Source organism: Sciurus carolinensis, chromosome 2, assembly GCF_902686445.1.
Source record: "Sciurus carolinensis chromosome 2, mSciCar1.2, whole genome shotgun sequence".
In the NCBI taxonomy this organism is placed as follows: Eukaryota; Metazoa; Chordata; class Mammalia; order Rodentia; family Sciuridae; genus Sciurus; species Sciurus carolinensis.
This window is the reverse complement of record NC_062214.1, coordinates 123,211,663-123,229,147: the sequence shown is the minus strand read 5'-3', so window position 1 is coordinate 123,229,147 and position 17,485 is coordinate 123,211,663. Positions and strand designations below refer to the sequence as shown.

Below are 17,485 nucleotides of genomic sequence, written 5' to 3'. Positions count from 1 at the left end.
TGCATGCAAAAGGAGCATGAAGTTCCATGATTATTCTTTACAAACAGCTTTCCTATTATATAAGCCTTATTAAGACAGAGGATTAAGGACATCTTTTTGGCCAACTTGTTGTTTTGCTCTTGCAGGTGATCTTCTAGAGGAGTATATTCCTACCACAGAAAAATGGGTAAAGCTTTGTGTAAGACTTTCACACTAACTTAGATGACTAACCCTCTAAGTTTCCATTTCTTTCACACAGATCACAGCATAGCCCACCTTCAACTACTGTGTGTGGTGTGTAGGTGAGGAAAACTCTGTAAATAGTAGTTTATTTCATGAAATATCATACTTATATTCAAAAGAGTCAGAAGAAAAGAGTGAGCTGTGCATCACCTGTTGGGATCTGAGAGGTACCTAAAGGCAAGAGCAAGGTGGAGGGTATATTTTCCACAGAATGGGGCTATTGTGCAGGGAGTGACTTCCTCCTTCCTGTAAGGAATCCCAGGCAGAGGGAAATCTGTGGCAAATGGAAAGTGAAGTCTTGCTTTTCCCCCTGTTCTTCTCCTCTGCCTTCTGGATGGCATTTAGTAACCACTGGTGATTTAAAGGAAGGGAGATTAGGTTTCTATCTTTGCACATCTTCTGAGTCCTGTCTTGGTCTGTTTTTATATACTTCACCCCGTGACAAGTTCTTTACATTTTTTTCTTGGATTATTGAAGTAACTTTCAAATAGTTTCCTGCTAATTTCATTAACCTGTACCAAGTTGTCCTGAAAATTGGTGTTTCTATAAAGCTTTGGTAATTTTACTCTTTCGTTAGTTCATCCACCTCCAGTTGTTTTTTTCTTACCAGCAAAATGAGATTGAACTAGTCAGATTGGCAGTGTGTCTGATGGCCCTACCTTTGTTACCTCTACTCAATAATTCTTTTGAAAGTACTCTAACTTTTATCTTTTGGACTCTTCTCTCTCTTTTGTGTGTGTGTGTGTGTGTGTGTGTGTGTGTGTGTGTATTATTATGATGTAGTAATGTTTTTCCTTCCTCATTGGCTTTGGAAATTTTATCTTTGACAAGATCCATTTTCCATTTTACTTCACAAAACTTTCATTATTATTTTTAAGTGAGTATAATATTGATTCTCAAGCAACAATAAAAAATGTTTTTGTCATATTCCTTTGTTACTGTGCCCATGGTAGCACCAGAGTAAAGGTGGAGGGATGTTGACTAACATCTACCCCACAATCTGTATCAGTTCTCCATGGAGTTGCCACAAATGAACAGACATTCTAAGTAAAAATAGTATATTTGACATGCAAATGAAGTGCCAAGATGAAATCTCCTCAGATTTCTTCTATTCCAATTCAAGTGCCTAAGCTCCCTGTATTTAGAAATTATAGTCACCAACATACTGTTTGAAGTTGATTTGAACAGAAGGTAATTGACCTGAGCTCAATAAGATCAAAGGTTTTGCTTCTTTTATTCATTGTTCTTTCCTTATTTCCTAGAACAGTGCCTGATGATTACAATGTGTAAATATATATTTATTGAGTAAACTAAAAGGAAGGAAGACAAGAGGAAAGAACAGTCCATCTTTCTAAAGAGAAGATGGTAATCCACAAACTCAGACTGAAGAAAATAAAAAAATGTATTTCTTCCCCAAGAACAGGAAAACTATGTAAATATCTCTGTCACCTCAACAGGTCAGACCAATGAGGGCCTCAGAGATTAATAGCTCTGGGTCTGTGAGTGAGTTCCTCCTCCTGGGCTTCCCCTGCAGCTGGGAGATCCAGATCCTTCTCTTCGTGATCTTTTCCCTCACCTACCTGCTGACTCTCACAGGGAACATGTCTATCATCTGTGCTGTGTGGTCCAGCCAGAAGCTCCACACACCCATGTACGTCCTCCTGGCCAACTTCTCCTTCCTAGAGGTCTGCTATGTCAGCTCTGATGTGCCCAAAATGTTGGCCAACCTTATCTCCCAGACCAAGAGCATATCCTATGCTGGCTGCCTGCTCCAGTTCTACTTCTTCTTCTCCATGTGTGCTGCTGAGGGTTTATTTCTGTCAGCGATGTCTTTTGATCAATTTCTTGCCATTTGTAGACCTTTGCACTATTCCATCATAATGACCAATCGCCTGTGTGCTTGGTTAGTCATCTTCTGCTGGTTGGGTGGCTTTCTTTGGTTATTGACCCCTGTGACCCTAATATCTCAGGTCCCCTTCTGTGGTCCAAACACTATTGACCAGTTTCTCTGTGATTTGGCGCCTTTGCTGGCATTGTCCTGTGCTCCTGTACCTGGAATTACCTTGGTTTGTGGTGTCATCAGCTCTCTCATTATCTTCCTTACCTTCCTGTTCATCCTTGGTACTTATTTCTGTGTCCTAAGCACAGTGTTAAATGTGCCTTCAGTTTTGGGGAGGCGCAAGGCTTTCTCAACTTGTGCCTCCCACCTTGCTGTGGTGTCTCTGTTGATGGTTTGGTCATGGTGATGTATGTTAGCACAGGTTCTGGGGACTATCATGGGATGCAGAAATTTGTGACTTTGTTCTATGCTTTGGCAACTCCATTCTTTAACCCCATTATCTACAACTTCTGGAACAAAGATATGAAGGAAGCATTAAAGAAATTTCTCTATGTCTTATGATAGGAAATCTCTATGGGACTGAAGAGTCAAATTTAAAATAATCTTAATGTTTAGGAGGATGAAAAGATCACAAGGCGGATGAGATCAAGTTTCCAGCCCCCCTTCCTCTTATTATATTTTTATATGTTGGGGAGACAATTTTAAAGGATTCATTAGACCTATGATATAAATCTTAGGAAATTATTGCTATTATGTTCCTGATATGTCTGTACTGTATAGAGACTTCTTTGTTTTTGCACTTCAACTTAACAGGACTTTGATATACTTCTTTATGACTGAGGTTCTGCTTACTCTTTGGGTTTTTTATTTCATTCTGTTGGTGTATTTCAGCATCCTTGAATTCTGCCTTCACTGAGGCAAGTTGTAGCTAAGGCAGGAAGATCACAAGTTCAAGGGCAGCCTCAGCAACTTAGCGAGACCCTGTCTCAAAATAAATAAATAAAAAGGACAGAGTAGTTCAGTGGTAAAGTGCCCCTGGAGTCAATTTCCAGTACCACTATTCCCCAAAAAAATGTTATTGAATGTAATGCAAATGCACAAATACTTTACTAATAATGACCGGATTAGAAGTTTAGACTAGATGAGGTGGTCAGACTAGAAAACCCCACAAAATCCAATCCTTCAACATCAGGGACAACTTTAAAACACTACCTTTGTATTCTTCATGATTCCAAATATAGATTTAGCCACAAACGGGCCCTCAGTAGTGTTGATTGACAAATCCTGTTTCCTTTTAGCCTCTGCTATCACATTAGCATATCCAGGCACATGAGTGTTAGTACTCAGTGTGAGCCCAATGGCTGTAGAATTTGTGAGGTCACCACCAACCCAGGTCTAAGGTGCACTTAATTTTTCATGTAATTCTCAATAGAACTCTGGATAAGTGTTCCCCAAACTTAGTTTCTACTATCTACCCTCTTATTTTCTAGGGTAGTAGCATAATTTACAGTATAACACTTCATGAGGAAACCTTGGGCTAAATCCGGGTCTGGGATATGTTCAGCAGTAATATTACTTCCAAATTATAGTCAAATAGTTGCAAGCTTCTGTTGGATATTTCTACACAAGGGTTCACTTTAAATCCAAATGTTTCATCTTATATTTGTTAGTTTCTTTTTTAAATTAGCTCTTACTATCCTTATTCTCCAGTGGTTCCACTTACCTATAACTGGAACTTGATATCTTAACATTATAATTCCACATCTTCTTGAATGCACAACTAATCTTCAGCATCTTCCCTCTGATCCTTAGTTATCTTAACTCATCATTTTTGTCCAGGTTCAGCATGCTGTGCCTGTGATGTCATAGTAACTTCATAAATAGTCTCTCTAGTTCTGACCTTGTTGTATTTCAGAATTATCTTCTTAAACCTCCTTTCCACCAGTCCTCACCCTTATTTCCACTCTAATTATACACAGGACAAATTCCAAATTCTTCAGTTTGTATGTAATTTGAGGTTTCTCTCCACCTGTCCTCAAATTTTATTCCTTTTTTTTACTAAATATATGTCCTATCCTTACTATTTGACTTATTATCTCCAACTGTAGAATAATGATAGTTTTCCAAGCCGAACTTAAAATTGTTCTGTTCATACCTTACCCATTTTTAAACAGCACTCATGAAACTTCTCTTGCCATCAGACTGCTATTTTCTGTTTTCTTTTTCTTTTTTTTGAACAGGGAGGGCAATACTGAAGTAATTCAGTTAGGAAAGAATGTGGTATACATGGGACAAAAGTGAATGGACTGTACCAATGGAGATAAATTCTTTGTAGAAAAATAAAGCAGTTGAAAGGAATAGATAGCAATGGTAGCAGGGGATGATGATCTTCTGAATAGGATGGTCTGGGAAGACTTAACTTAAGCTGAATTTTGAGGAAAACCAAAGAAAAAAATGAGGGAGTTGGATCTGGAGTACTTCAAGTTTTCTGTGAGCAAGAAAACAAGTCAACTGAGTGTGGAAACACTAAACATGTGTGATTAGAGCACCACCTTCAAGGGGTTGCTACTAAGAAAGGCAAGAAGATTTAGGTTCAGAAGATACATTGTTGAAAAATGTGTCTGACTCAAGACTGATTTGAATATCCACGACCTGTTCAGGTTAAGATGTCTCAGATCCCAGGACTCTTTTACTCAGTGCTGATAAGAGTTAAAGACATTGCCAGGGGAGGAGCACTGTGGAAATCCTTGGAAGTGTGGTCTTTGTTGGCATTAGGCTGGTAAAAATGGCACGCTTGATAGATTGCCTCAAAAAAGAACTAACATTAAGCAATTATTGTTAAAAAATAGGAAATGTTTCTCCTGTTTTTTAAAAACTGTATGTAACATATTTTATTGATTTTACACACAGAGGTAGATTTAACCAACTTCAAGATTTAACCAGTATTCAAGTTTTCAGTGAGGGTGGTTGTTTCCATATTTAAAAAAAAAAATGGAATGACTTACAATGTAAAGGTTTAGATATGTAGTTCTACAAAAATGATAGGGAGATATACTTTATATTGTCTCATGATAGAACAAGACTAAGCTATATTTGGAGTATGTACATTATCCTGAGTTTCTCATCCTGTGGTAAGACAAAGCCTGAAGCACGTCTATTGAAATAAAGGAGAAGAACATACATTTAAAATTGACTAATAAACTTCCAAGTGGAGATTCAAGTAGACAGTTGGGTCTTTATGTATATGAGGTTGCATACATAAAATATACAAGTCTTTATATGAGATTGGGAGAATGGTATTTAAAGTTATTTAATTCTTTGAGATCAATCAAAATCAGTGCAATCTAACAGTAATATAGTTTGAGCCACATATATTTTTTAAAATATTCTAGTAGTCACATTAATAAAGGTAAATAGAAACAGGTAATATTTCAAGTAATATATTTAACCTAATTCTCCCAAAGTATTATCACTTCAACAGTAATTGCTAAGAGCACTATTAATGAGATATTTACACCTACTAATTACATTGGGTTCACAATCAGCATGCAACTTCATACATAGAGTGCACTTCAGTTAGGACTAGTCACCTCCATTAATGCACTTTTATGAAAATGTTCCATATGGTTCTGAATTCACTAATTCATCTCCAGTCTATTTGAGCTTGGACCTATTAGCTTCTTATAGCTAGTGTTTGATTCTGCTTGCTGAGCAATGGCTAGTTTGACATAGAGAAAAAAGATGGTAGTTGGCTTCAACCTTTTATTGGGAGATCTGGCTCTCTAACAGAAATGTCTCAGCTCAAGTCCATAAATCTAAGGTCATAATGGGCTCATTGAGGGAGGTTTGGGACTGGAAATTCATTGTTTAGAAGGGATATGATGATGCTTTAAATCATCTAGACAACCTGAATTTTCAGTACTTGAGATTTAACTGAAGAGTGTGTAGTAAGTGTCCCCACATTCTTTTGACCATAATAAAACTGATATGCTTAAACTAACTGTAGCCAAAAAGAGTGCATATTAACAGTGCAAAGAAATGTGATAAGGAAAAGATGAGAGTGAAAGACATGTGTGTTTCATGGGTGTTGTATTTAAAGGCGAAATCCCTGTTTTACATTTGCTTGTAAATGCACCTCAAAATTAAGGGAAGAATATTGAGCCTTCGAGAAGAAGACTTTGGTGTTTTCTAGGTGGTTTTTGAATGAGTGTTTGTTAATCAAAATTTGAAGGAGGAGAAAAAGAAGTACACTGAGAAAGAGAGAAGAATGATTTTCTTTCAAATTCTTGGGAGTAATACAGCCTGTATGAATTGCCTGCTCTTCCTCCTTCTCCCATTTGGGAACATACTTCTTATTCTTTGAGAATCCCTTTCCTCCTGCCTCACTCTTCTCAGATCAACATGCTGAGGACCACTTCCTCCTTGCCTTGGGTTATTGTGAATTACACCTGCAACTGTATCTTTACATTTACTGCAAGGACAGGAATCTTTGAATCTTAATGATAGTTAATAAAAGAATGACCCATCACTTACAAACATTTTGTCTTCTCTGAAGTGATATGAAGCCCACTAGCTTCTGTCATCTTTTTATCTGAAAGAGAAGGCAAAACAGATTGGTCAGATTTTCTGAAGAGATTTTCAAACATGTGTGCCCTGAATAGACAAGTTAGAAGTCTTGCAAGGAGGAATGGGGGATTTGTGAAGTAATCATTTATTACATGATGTACTACTGTGTGATATAGACTATACTCGTAGATCAGAACACAGGGGAACGTTTATAGCCTCCTTTTGTAGCAGCCCTACAGACAGTAGATGCTGCACTCAAGGAGATCCCACCTGTGTCCTCTGAGAGATTCCAGGTGTGCAGGATTTTTGATTCTGAGTCATCCTGCCACAGTTTGTGCTTCATGTACAATGTAAAATCATCTTTAGGTGTTACACAAAAAGGAACAGAGTGCCAGGCAACTCTCCACTTACATATGCACCTATTTCTGGTCTTCTGTTGTACTGGAGGCTGCCCTTCAGACACAGCAGGAATAATCACAGGGCACCATTCAACCCCCAATATTTTTCTTTCACTGATAAACTCAAAGAAGAGAGGATCTCTGTGAGTCCAACAGTGAAACTGTCACTTAGTAATGACCCTGCTTGTCTGCTTCTCACCTGGCACCTCCACTGTGGTTCTAGATTAAAAAGCCAGTACCATGTTGGATGTTACCAGTTACTTTAGACTTTGGGGGTTTCCATTTCACCCTGCGTAGTTCTTCAAGTGATGATTAAAATCTACTTCAGCAAATCCCCTAATGCTGAACTCTTACCCAGTAAGAGTAACCTCTCTGACTATTCTTATCATTCAGTGTAGTGACATTAAAAGGAGGTCCTTACCATAATTGTATCATTACCTATTATATACCTGTATGGAAATACCAACCTGTACCCCATAAATATGTACAATTAAGTGTGTCAATAAAAATTTAAAAATTTTTTATAGAAAGTTGGTCTCATTTATTTCTCTGGTAGACTCCTGGAGGAGAGAAATGATGCGTGCTGGTATTGTGCAGTTGCATTCAGACAGTGAGTACAGGAACTCCTGGGGTCTACGTAGCATTCAGAACCTCCTCTGACACCCTTGCTCAGGTGTACTTTTATATTTTAAAATTATCCTTCCGCTGACCCAACACTCTCTCCAGGCTTCCTATCATATTTAGATAATAGTTTCTAGTCTCTGTTAAATTTTGATTAATGTTAGCAGATTTAACACACACCATCTAATATAAGTCTCATCGCATTCTTCTGAAGAGAGCTCTACCATTTTAAAATAGTTAAACAGAAGCTTAAAAAAGCCAAGAGTTTGGACTTGGTTGTGATTCAGCTTGGTTTCCTTTTGTCCCATGAATAATGTCTAAAGTGAAAAATTATGTCTAATACGCCAATGGCTTCAACTTGTTATGACTTTGTGGTCATTATTATGCTTTTTGGTCACTGGAAAGCTTCGAATGTTATTTTGGGTTATTTAAATATTCTTACTTCAAACATTATATTTGAAAATTTATTCAGAAGTTGGGCTCTAGGGCTTCAATTCCTGTTATTTAAGTACAGCCAATTTTATTGGAACAAGGAATGCCAGGGGTAAGCAAAGATTATTCAAATTGATCATTTCCAGAAGGAACTTTCAAGGTAATGAGTTACTTTAACAAATAATTCCTGAAAATATTTTAGCAAAGTAGTTCCTGAAAAATCCCTTGTAAGGGCAAAGCTTCAGATCCTTTTCTTTCCTTGCTCCTTGAGAAGATCCACAATAGAAGCTCATGTTGACACTGGGGTTTGCTGGAACTCCTGTCATGGTTCTTAGAACATGGAAGTTGGACCCCTTTCAGATGTCATCATTGGTTAGGTTCTGTAACTTGATTCACACTCCTCTCTATTAAAGACTTGAAGCTTTAGCAGAGCTATGTGGTGGCAGAAATCAGTCAGCTCTTGCCCAAGCTGACAAAGGCAGAGAAGCAGCCCAATCACTCTGCTAGTGTCCACTGGTTTTGCTGCAGAGGGTGGGTTACGTGGACCAAATACATTTCTGAGTAGCACTAGCCAGGTTCTTTTACTGCAGTCTCCATGTCCTGTGATTTCTTCAAGTGCTGACTCTTGGAAATACTCTTGGTGTATCTAAAAGTTTTGGACTCATGGGTATTTTCATATTGTACTTGGAGAATCTTTTTTAATATCTTCCTTCAATGACCTGCTTATGGAAAAAAGTCTGTTGATTCTTTGTCACTTTGATGGTCAACCATCTAACTTTTTGAGTACAATATAAATATGTGTATGCATATTTTTATTAATAATATTTACATTGGGATTCTGTTAGTATGTGACCTTTCCCATCAGTTCTTATCCTTTTAATTTCAGTAGTAACTTACAAACCAGTTATCTCTGCTATGTAACCTATTCCAAGAAGACAGTCATTCTTAAAAACAAGAGAGATTTTTAGGTGTTTGAGGTTCAGATAAATTCTTCAAACATAAGTGTGAATCCCATTTTTCTTTTGACTCTTCATGATTCTTACATTTTTATCCTTTTCCATTACCTGCTTTCCTTGTCCTTTCTTCTCCTTCTGGAATCACTGCCAAGGTAACTAGCTGAGCCTCCATTGCATCTCCAGTTTGCTTGCTGGAGCTCATGGAGCTCAGAGAATAAAGCTCTGGGTTGCCCTATTCTGAACGCCCCAGGAAAGGCTAGACTCAGGACAGAGAGGATGTGCTGTGCTAGAGTTGTTTCTTGGGCAGGGCTTTCTCTTCCACGTGGCCTCCTCCCAATTTATCATGAGTAAAAACCTAGTGAGTCTCATGCTCAGCTATTCAGGGGTTACCACCACCTGACTTATAACCTACTGGGGCTCTTTGCGGTCATTCAGGAGTAATGATCTATTTCCATAATTTTAGAGTGAGGATAATTGTTAGCGTCACTTATGAAACTAGTTGTGTTTTTATAGTCTACTTTGAAAGCAGAGCCCAAGAGAAAGAGTGGGCTGTTTCTTATGAGAGGTGGTCACATTAAGGAAGAAGAAGCAGGGAGAGTGAGGACAGGATTAAAAGTCATGGCAGAAAATGCAGACTGGAGATCAGGGCCTCTGGACAGCACAGAAAATGACTCCCAGAAAGAGGAATACTTGATGTATTCATCTATCTCTTTTGACCTCCATAACATCTCAAGTTGAATCTGTGCATAGGCTGTGGGTCTCTGGTGGCTTCTGAGAAACTGGGTTTGAGAGTTATGTGGTATGTTTTGAGTGGAACGTGGTCATTGAGTTAAGATTTACATTAAACTGTTCAAAATACCTGCAGGTGAAAATAAAAGCTCACCAAAAGCATCTTCTACAATAATCTTTTTTCTCTACTGTTATTTACTAATTGCATGACATTATGAAACTATGGAACCTCACTAAAACTGTTAGGTTAGTTTTCTAACCTATTAGTATGGGCATTGATAAAAATATGCCCCAGAGGGTTGTAGGATATAGTTGTAGGTGCATATGATAAATGAAGTATGAAGTGACTGTCCTCAAATCATATTCAGGTTATAATAGTTCCATGAGGGCACTGAGTGGAAAGGAAGTTATTCTGTATACATTGGATAAAGATCTTTACCAAATACATCTACTTTGAAGAGTTACTATGCTTATGATATTACAGAACATTTCACAAATTGCCTTTTTAAAATGTAATACAACATCTGCTGTATTAAATATGAATTCTCCCATTTCCTATTTGCTTCACATGGAGTATGTCTAGAAACAGATACTTGAAAATTTGGAGACCATGAATACAAGTGGTTTGGCTTAATATAATCAACTGATGAATACTCCAAAATAGTGCACATTATTGAACTAAATGAAGTAGGCTGCAGTGCTACAATCTGCATAAAAGGAAGGTAAATGTTTATTTGGTTTAAAAAAAAAACAGTCATTTAAGAAAAAAACTTCAGATTTTGGTAGCAGTTGAGGAGAGTGTGTAGAGACAAGAAATCATGTACTAAGTAAAAGAGCTTTTTATTTATATCCTTATAAAGAGTTCATGTCTTAAAAAAAAGAGTTCATGTCTTAAAATATATTAGACAACTTCAAAGTTAAAACTTTGTTATTATTATATTTTTAATTTATAAGTTCAAAATTTAACAAAAGTTACTAATTTGGATTTTGTTACATTAAGTGGCAACAATTTGAGTTATGAGGTAAAAGTTTTCCTGGGATACAGCTAGTCTGAGATATGCAAAGCCAAGTTAATTATTGTTTCACAGTCGATTACAGAAAAACACATCTTTATAAACAGCCTACACACACCTTCATAAACAGCTTAACTAAACACCACCCATTTTTCATCTCCTTCCCTCTTTGTCTCAGAAAGATAAATGACTATAGAATGAATGAAACTTAGGAATCTAAAGTGAATTCAAGGTTAAAAATAATCAGGAAGGAGTCAGAATCTTATAACTATGCTGAAAATATTTTGGGTGTGGTTGTAAATTAAGCATTTTTCTAATGAAAACAATTTGTTCAGGAAATTATTCACATTTTATTCACTTTCTTTCAGTGAAATACAAAGAAAAACAAAAAAGAACCTGCCTCAAGAGAGTTGGGTTAGTCAGATTTTTTCACTGTGACAAAATACCTAGGAGGAAAGATTTATTTTGACTCCTAGTTTTAGAGGTTTCAGTGCTTGGTCACTGGGCCCCATTGCTTTGGGCTTTTGATGAGGCAGACTGTCATGGTGGGCAGCATGTGGTGGAGGAGAGGTGTTTAGCTCATGGCAGCCATGAAGAAAGAGAGAAAGGAAGGGACTGGGGATAAGATATACTCTTCCAGGGCATGGCCCCAGTGATCTATTTCCTCCAAGCAAGGCTTACCTCCTATAACTTCCACCATTTCCCAATGGTTCATTCAATTATGAACCCATCAATGCATTAGTTCATTGATGAGTTCAGAACCCTCATGCTCCAATCATTTCCCAAGTACCCATCTCTGAATTGAACATTGCTACACTGGAGATTACACCTTGAACACATCAACCATTAGGGGATATTTTAGATTGAGACCATAGCAACATCTTCTCTTTCTTGGAACTCCTCAGAAAGCATTTCTGTCAAAGTCCAGACAGCCTCAAATTCTTTCTTCTTTCTTAAAAGAAGACCGACAACTATAGTTGTACCTTGCTTTCTAAGCAAGTAATTTTTGCCAGCGTAAATACAGCTCTGGAAATTACATCTTATTTACTGACTGTCTTTCATTACAGTTTAGAGATTTAATGAAAGGATTGATGACCAGGGTTAAAGTAAAAAATATTGTCAAACTAACAATTGTGATTACATACACTTTAAAGAAGAAAAGATTTTTAGAGAAGATTATTATAATCCTTAAATATGTCTCAAAGCAAAAATGCTGACTAGAATCTGGTCTTGCACCTGTTATGACACTAATTTATAGCAAGGAGAGTGAAATCCTGATGCGTGCCCAGAACTTTACATTTAGTGCATCTATTTTGGATAAAAAATAGCTATTAAATTTCCAATTTGTATTGTGGGTCCTGAGTGACCTCCCACTTATTATCTAGGTAAAGCTATTAGTTTGTTTTGTTTTGAAATCCTTACAGTAAAAACATGTATTCTTTGGAGGTGGATCACAAGATGACGCCAGTGTGGCTGAACTTTGTTCATACAGAAATCCTTCCTCTAATTTGGTAACCAGTGAAGAACACTACATGTAGGATTAGTTTTGAAGGAAGTCTAGGACCTATATTACATTTTTATGTGCTTACCCATTTCTGAAATACAAAGTGTATTTATGCTGCCTTTTAGAAACTGAGTTATATATGAAATTTCTAAGACAATTTTATTTCTTAAATAAGGCTAACCCATCACAGTAAATAGTAATATTTAAGATACAGGGGGCTTTATTAGCAGTCACCCAACCAAAATAACTTAATTCTCCAGACAATGTTCTCACCTACATCTGATTAGGTAGGTTGTGATGGAACTTAGATAGCCACGATGTTTGATTTATGTTTTATGAACAGTATTTCAGTCCCAAAGACTCTCCTTAGGGCAGCTTTCATCTCCTTGTTCCTCAAGCTATGTATTAGAGGATTACACAGAGGTGTTATTACAGAATAAAATAAGGTAATGATTTTTTGCATTTTTACCGTGTGTCCTGATTCAGGTCCAACATACATCATCAAGATAGAACCATAAAAAAGGGTGATGACTGCCAAGTGAGAAGCACAAGTGGAGAAAGCCTTGTGTTTGCCCGATGCTGTGGGCATCCTCACCACAGCTAGAATCACCAGAGCATAAGAACAAAGGATAAAGAGCAAAGTGCCAATCATGAAGAAAGCATTGAAGACAGAGTAAATGGACTGGGTGGTGGTGTCTTCCACACAGGACAGCATCATCAGTGGGACAGGATCACACACAAAATGGTTGATGATATTTGGACCACAGAATGGTAACCGGGAAATGAGAACAACCAGAGTTATAAAGAGGATGAACCCACATGACCATCCAAAGAGGACGAGGCCAGTGCACAGTTGCCGGGTCATGATGCGTGGGTAATGCAGAGGCTGGCAGATGGCCAGGTACCTGTCAAAGGCCATGAAGCAAAGGAAGAAGCCCTCATCACAACCAAAGGAGAAGAAGAAGTAGAACTGTGCGAAACAACTCACAAAAGAGATGGACTTGCTTGTGGAGAGGAAGTTGGCCAACATGTTAGGCACGGTGGAGGTGACATAGCACATTTCCAGGAGAGAGAAATTCCCCAGGAGGATGTACATGGGAGTGTGAAGGCGCCGGTCTGCCCTCACAGCACAGGCGATGGCTGCGTTGCCCGTCAGGGTCAGAGTGTAGGTTACGAAGAAGAGCCCAAAGTAGAGGAGCTGCATTTGTGGGCTGGAGGGAAAGCCCATGAGGATAAAGTGGCTAACAGAGAGCTTGTGTTCTTGGTTGGACACATTCATTGGTGTAGAAGTCATGGAGGTGACAGAGGTTTTTGCTGTTTAATGTTGAATGTTGTTTTTTCCTGGAGACATAGAATTTCTTTATTGTTGTTATTATTTTCCTTGCCATGTTACATTATAATTATACATAATGATAGGATTAGTTATGCCATATTCATATATGCAGGTATCATAATTTGATTAATCTCATTCCCTAGTACCTTCCTCTGACCTCTTGTTCTACTAATCTCCTTTCTATGATTATTACTTTTATTTTAATTAGTACATTATAATTATGTATATATGTAGAATTTTTTGTGGTATTAACTTTTAAATATTTTGATGAAATAATAAACAATGAAGTTTCTGTTAAAAGCAATAAGAGTAATTTCCACAACTTTTCCCTCAAGAGTATGATTTATTTTGTAAATTGCAAATAATAATACAAATAAAAAACATACTGGAGCAAACCAAACAAAGCCAAAATAAGGTGGTATAATCTTTGTAATTGATAAGTTGCTTCATCTCTATTTCTGTGTTTTGTTATATGTTTACCATGTAGGGCACAGTGCATACAAAACAGTGCATGTGAAATTCTTTCTAAAGTATGATATAAAGATAATTTATTAAAATTGGTTATATTGATAATGGCACTAAGTGAAGTGCTAACTCACATTAAAATATTTCCAAAGGGACTGAGTCATATTGACACAATGAATGAAGCTGGCATATTCCTCTTCTTGCCTTCTTGTAGTATTGTAAAATAATTAAAAGAACTTTTCTGGTTCCACAACATATGGTTTTTATATAATATTCATTGCACGTTTTGGTGTTTAAGAAGTGTTTTTCTCTCTATCAAGACTGCTGGTTTCAGCTACACAGTAGAGAGGAAGGGTCGTACACTTTTGTGCCTGAGGTTCTCCGGTTGAAAATTTTGATTCATTCCCATGTGAGTGTGAAAATGAGATATGCTACTTGGAGCAAATGACCTTTGGAAGAGAAATTTCTGTGAGGGACTATAATATGTAATGTGGACAATTTTGCTGCAAAAGTGCTAACCTATACTTCCAGTGATTTGGGAGGCCAAGACAGGATGATGTGTAAGTTCAAGGTCAGCCTAGCCAATTTAGCAAGGACCCTAACCCTCCAAAAAGAAAAACCTTGTAGCTCAGTGGTAAGGCACTACTGGGTGCTATCCCTAGTGCCAAAACAAAGCTAAACAAAACACAACAGAAGCTGTTTATTTGTGTGTGTTTGTGTGTGTGTGTGTGTGTAGTTTCCAAGGTATTTTCTTAATACCTGATTTCTGTACTTGCTCTTTTGTCTCCTTTTTGCATAAAAACACATTTTTTAAAATACTCATTGCAGGTGTTCTCTGTTGAAACAACCTTGAAATGTGATTTTTTGCTTTGCTCACCTGTACCACCCCTTCACAGTCTGTTGTTACTGAAATGAAGTTTAACTTTCACATATCTTTTTTGCTTAGGATCCTGCTGTTGGTTATCACATCTTGTGTCTAAAGTGGAAAGACTTCTGTTGGTACAGTCTGTCCTTTGTATCTGTGGGTTCCACAGCTGTGTGTTCAACAAACTGCAAAATGAAAAAAATAGCATATGTGCTAAACAGAGATGTTTTCCCATTCATTGTTCCTTAAACAACACAGTCTAACAACTGTTTGCAAAACATTTACATGGTATTACATATTATAAATCATCTAGAGATGATTAAAAGCATATGTGAGGAAGTGTGTAGGTAATATGCAAACACTACAATATTTTCTGCTAGGGGCTTGGATATCTGTTGATTTTTTTATCCTTGGGGCATTCTGGAATCAACCCCACAGATATTGAGAAGCACCGATATCTCATTGCCTATGCAGAATGTGTGAAGCGTGCACACAACCTATTGGCTCAGTTTATTTGTTTCATCTATCAATCACACCATGACAGGTGGAGAAGTATGGGAATATGGCTGATACTGTAATTTCTCTAACTGCAAGGGTTGTTTGTAATTTTTGTTTGTTTGTTTGTTTTAATGGATATGGAGTCTCCACTGATTGGTTGTGATCATATAGTAAGATTAAAACAAAATGCTGAGGGAGTTCAAGAGGGCGGACTAGAGGGCGGCTGCATTTCATGTTGCTCCAGGACTCAAGATTCAAAAGAGGAGATAGTGACTTGGGACCAACTCAAAGCCACCGGGTGAGTTTCTCCCATAGGGGAGGCGTCCCGGATGGGGCAGTAGCCCCTGAACGCAGAGAACTTTGTGAAGTAGAGTGACTCGGCGAGACGCCCCTCCCCCGCCGGAGCGGTAAAAACGGACAGTGAAGCGGAGCAAAAAATGGCGGATTGAAGTTTCCAGGACTGCGGGCAACTTCTCTAACCTAAGGAGACTCGTCTGCGAAGGGTGAGGCTCCCAAGCCCAGGAGGGAGGTCCGGGCCCCTGAGAATGTTGCCTGAGAAGGCTGCCCTGCCCAGGCGGCAAGACACACCTCCCCCTGCAGTGAACTCGGAAAGCGGGGAACTCTGCAGAGGAGGTTGCACACACACCGATTGGTTTTGGAGCGATCTGCCAGGGCTCCAGTGGCTGCCAGAGAAAGAGTGGGGTGGTGAGTTGTTTGGATCCAGCAACTGCCTGAGCAATGGGGAGGGGGCTGTCGAGGAGGTGGAGGTACGCAGTGAGTGGCTTGGTCTCCAAGCGCCCACACAGAGCACCGGGTGGCTGCCTGGAGGAAGAGACGAGCGACGGGTCACTGGGGCTTGGAGCATATGTACGAGGCTCCAAGTGACTGGTCAGAGGGCGGGTCGCATAGCCAGGTGATTAGGTGCATAGCACGGTCCGAGCCGGGGGTCTAAGCACCTTTTCTTGAAAGAGCTACACAGAGACCAGCTGAGGGGTAGCGCGAAGGTTCCAGGACTGCGGGCAGCTTCTCTGAGGAGGGGCCACCTAAGGAGACTCGTCTGCGAAGGGCAGGGCTCCCAAGCCCAGGAGGTAGGTCCAGGCCCCTGGAAACGTTGCCTGGGAAGGCTGCCCTGCCCAGGTGGTAGTTGTGGACTGAGGGGAACCTCTAGGAGGGGAATGGACTAGCGAGACCTCCCCACCGGGTGGGTCTTCCCCTCCGAGTGAGGTTTTCCCACAAAGACGGTAAAACCAGAGACACAGGCCCAAACAGGCATTGCCTCAGCCTACCTAGATGCCCTTCAGTTGATGAATGGATAAAGAAACTGTGGCATATATATACAATGGAATATTACTCAGCCATAAAGAATGATAAATTTATGGCATTTGCAAGCAAATGGACGAAATTGGAGAATATCATGCTAAGTGAGATAAGCCAATCTCAAAAAACCAAAGGAAGAATGATCTCGCTGATAAGTGGATGATGATACATAATGGGGCGTGTGAGGGGTTAGTTTTAGGGTTACAGTGAGGGTTAGGGAGGGGGCAAGAATGGGGGAAGGAAGGACTGTGTAGAGGGAAAAGAGGGATGGGAGGGGTGGGGGGAAGGGGAAAAAATAACAGAATGAATCAACCAACATCACCCTATGTAAACGTATGATTACACAAATGGTATGCCTTTACTCTATGTACAAACAGAGAAAGAACATGTATCCCATTTGTTCACAATAAATAAAAAAAATGCTTACTTACATTTTTTATCCTAGATGACTATGATTTTTCTCAGGGGAGGCTGTTGTACAGTATTGGAGGAAGAATGAATGCCATTTTTTTTTTTGAGACAGCAAGATGAATCTTAACCATTTCCAGTCAATTATTAAAAGTGAAAAACTTAGCACCTTCAAGTTGAAACCTTTAAATTTCACTTGTACACATATATTGTGATTATATGGATAGGCAGAGAAAAGGCAGTGATGTTAGTGTAAGACAGTGAATAAGTTTCAAAGACATCCTTACCTGGGGGATGCTTACACGTGATAATGTTGCA

At 38.7% G+C, this 17,485-nt stretch overlaps 2 protein-coding genes across 2 annotated transcripts; one reads left to right on the top strand and one right to left on the bottom strand.

Moving 5' to 3' along the window:
* The first annotated feature begins 1,688 nt into the window (after positions 1-1,688).
* On the top strand, positions 1,689-2,623 carry LOC124976501 (olfactory receptor 11H12-like). Its single transcript, XM_047539366.1, is given in 2 exon segments — positions 1,689-2,448; positions 2,451-2,623. Coding segments are annotated over 2 exon segments (933 nt in total).
* A 9,962-nt stretch (positions 2,624-12,585) lies between these two features.
* Positions 12,586-13,521, bottom strand: LOC124976500 (olfactory receptor 11G2-like). Its single transcript, XM_047539365.1, has one exon. It carries the CDS (start codon positions 13,507-13,509, stop codon positions 12,586-12,588), a length of 924 nt encoding a protein of 307 aa, XP_047395321.1. The 5' UTR covers positions 13,510-13,521.
* Positions 13,522-17,485: the final 3,964 nt, after the last annotated feature.

Excerpts from the sequence above, each read along its gene's own strand:
- LOC124976500 (XM_047539365.1), bottom strand. The coding sequence starts at position 13,509 with ATGGGCTTTCCCTCCAGCCCACAAATGCAGCTCCTCTACTTTGGGCTC.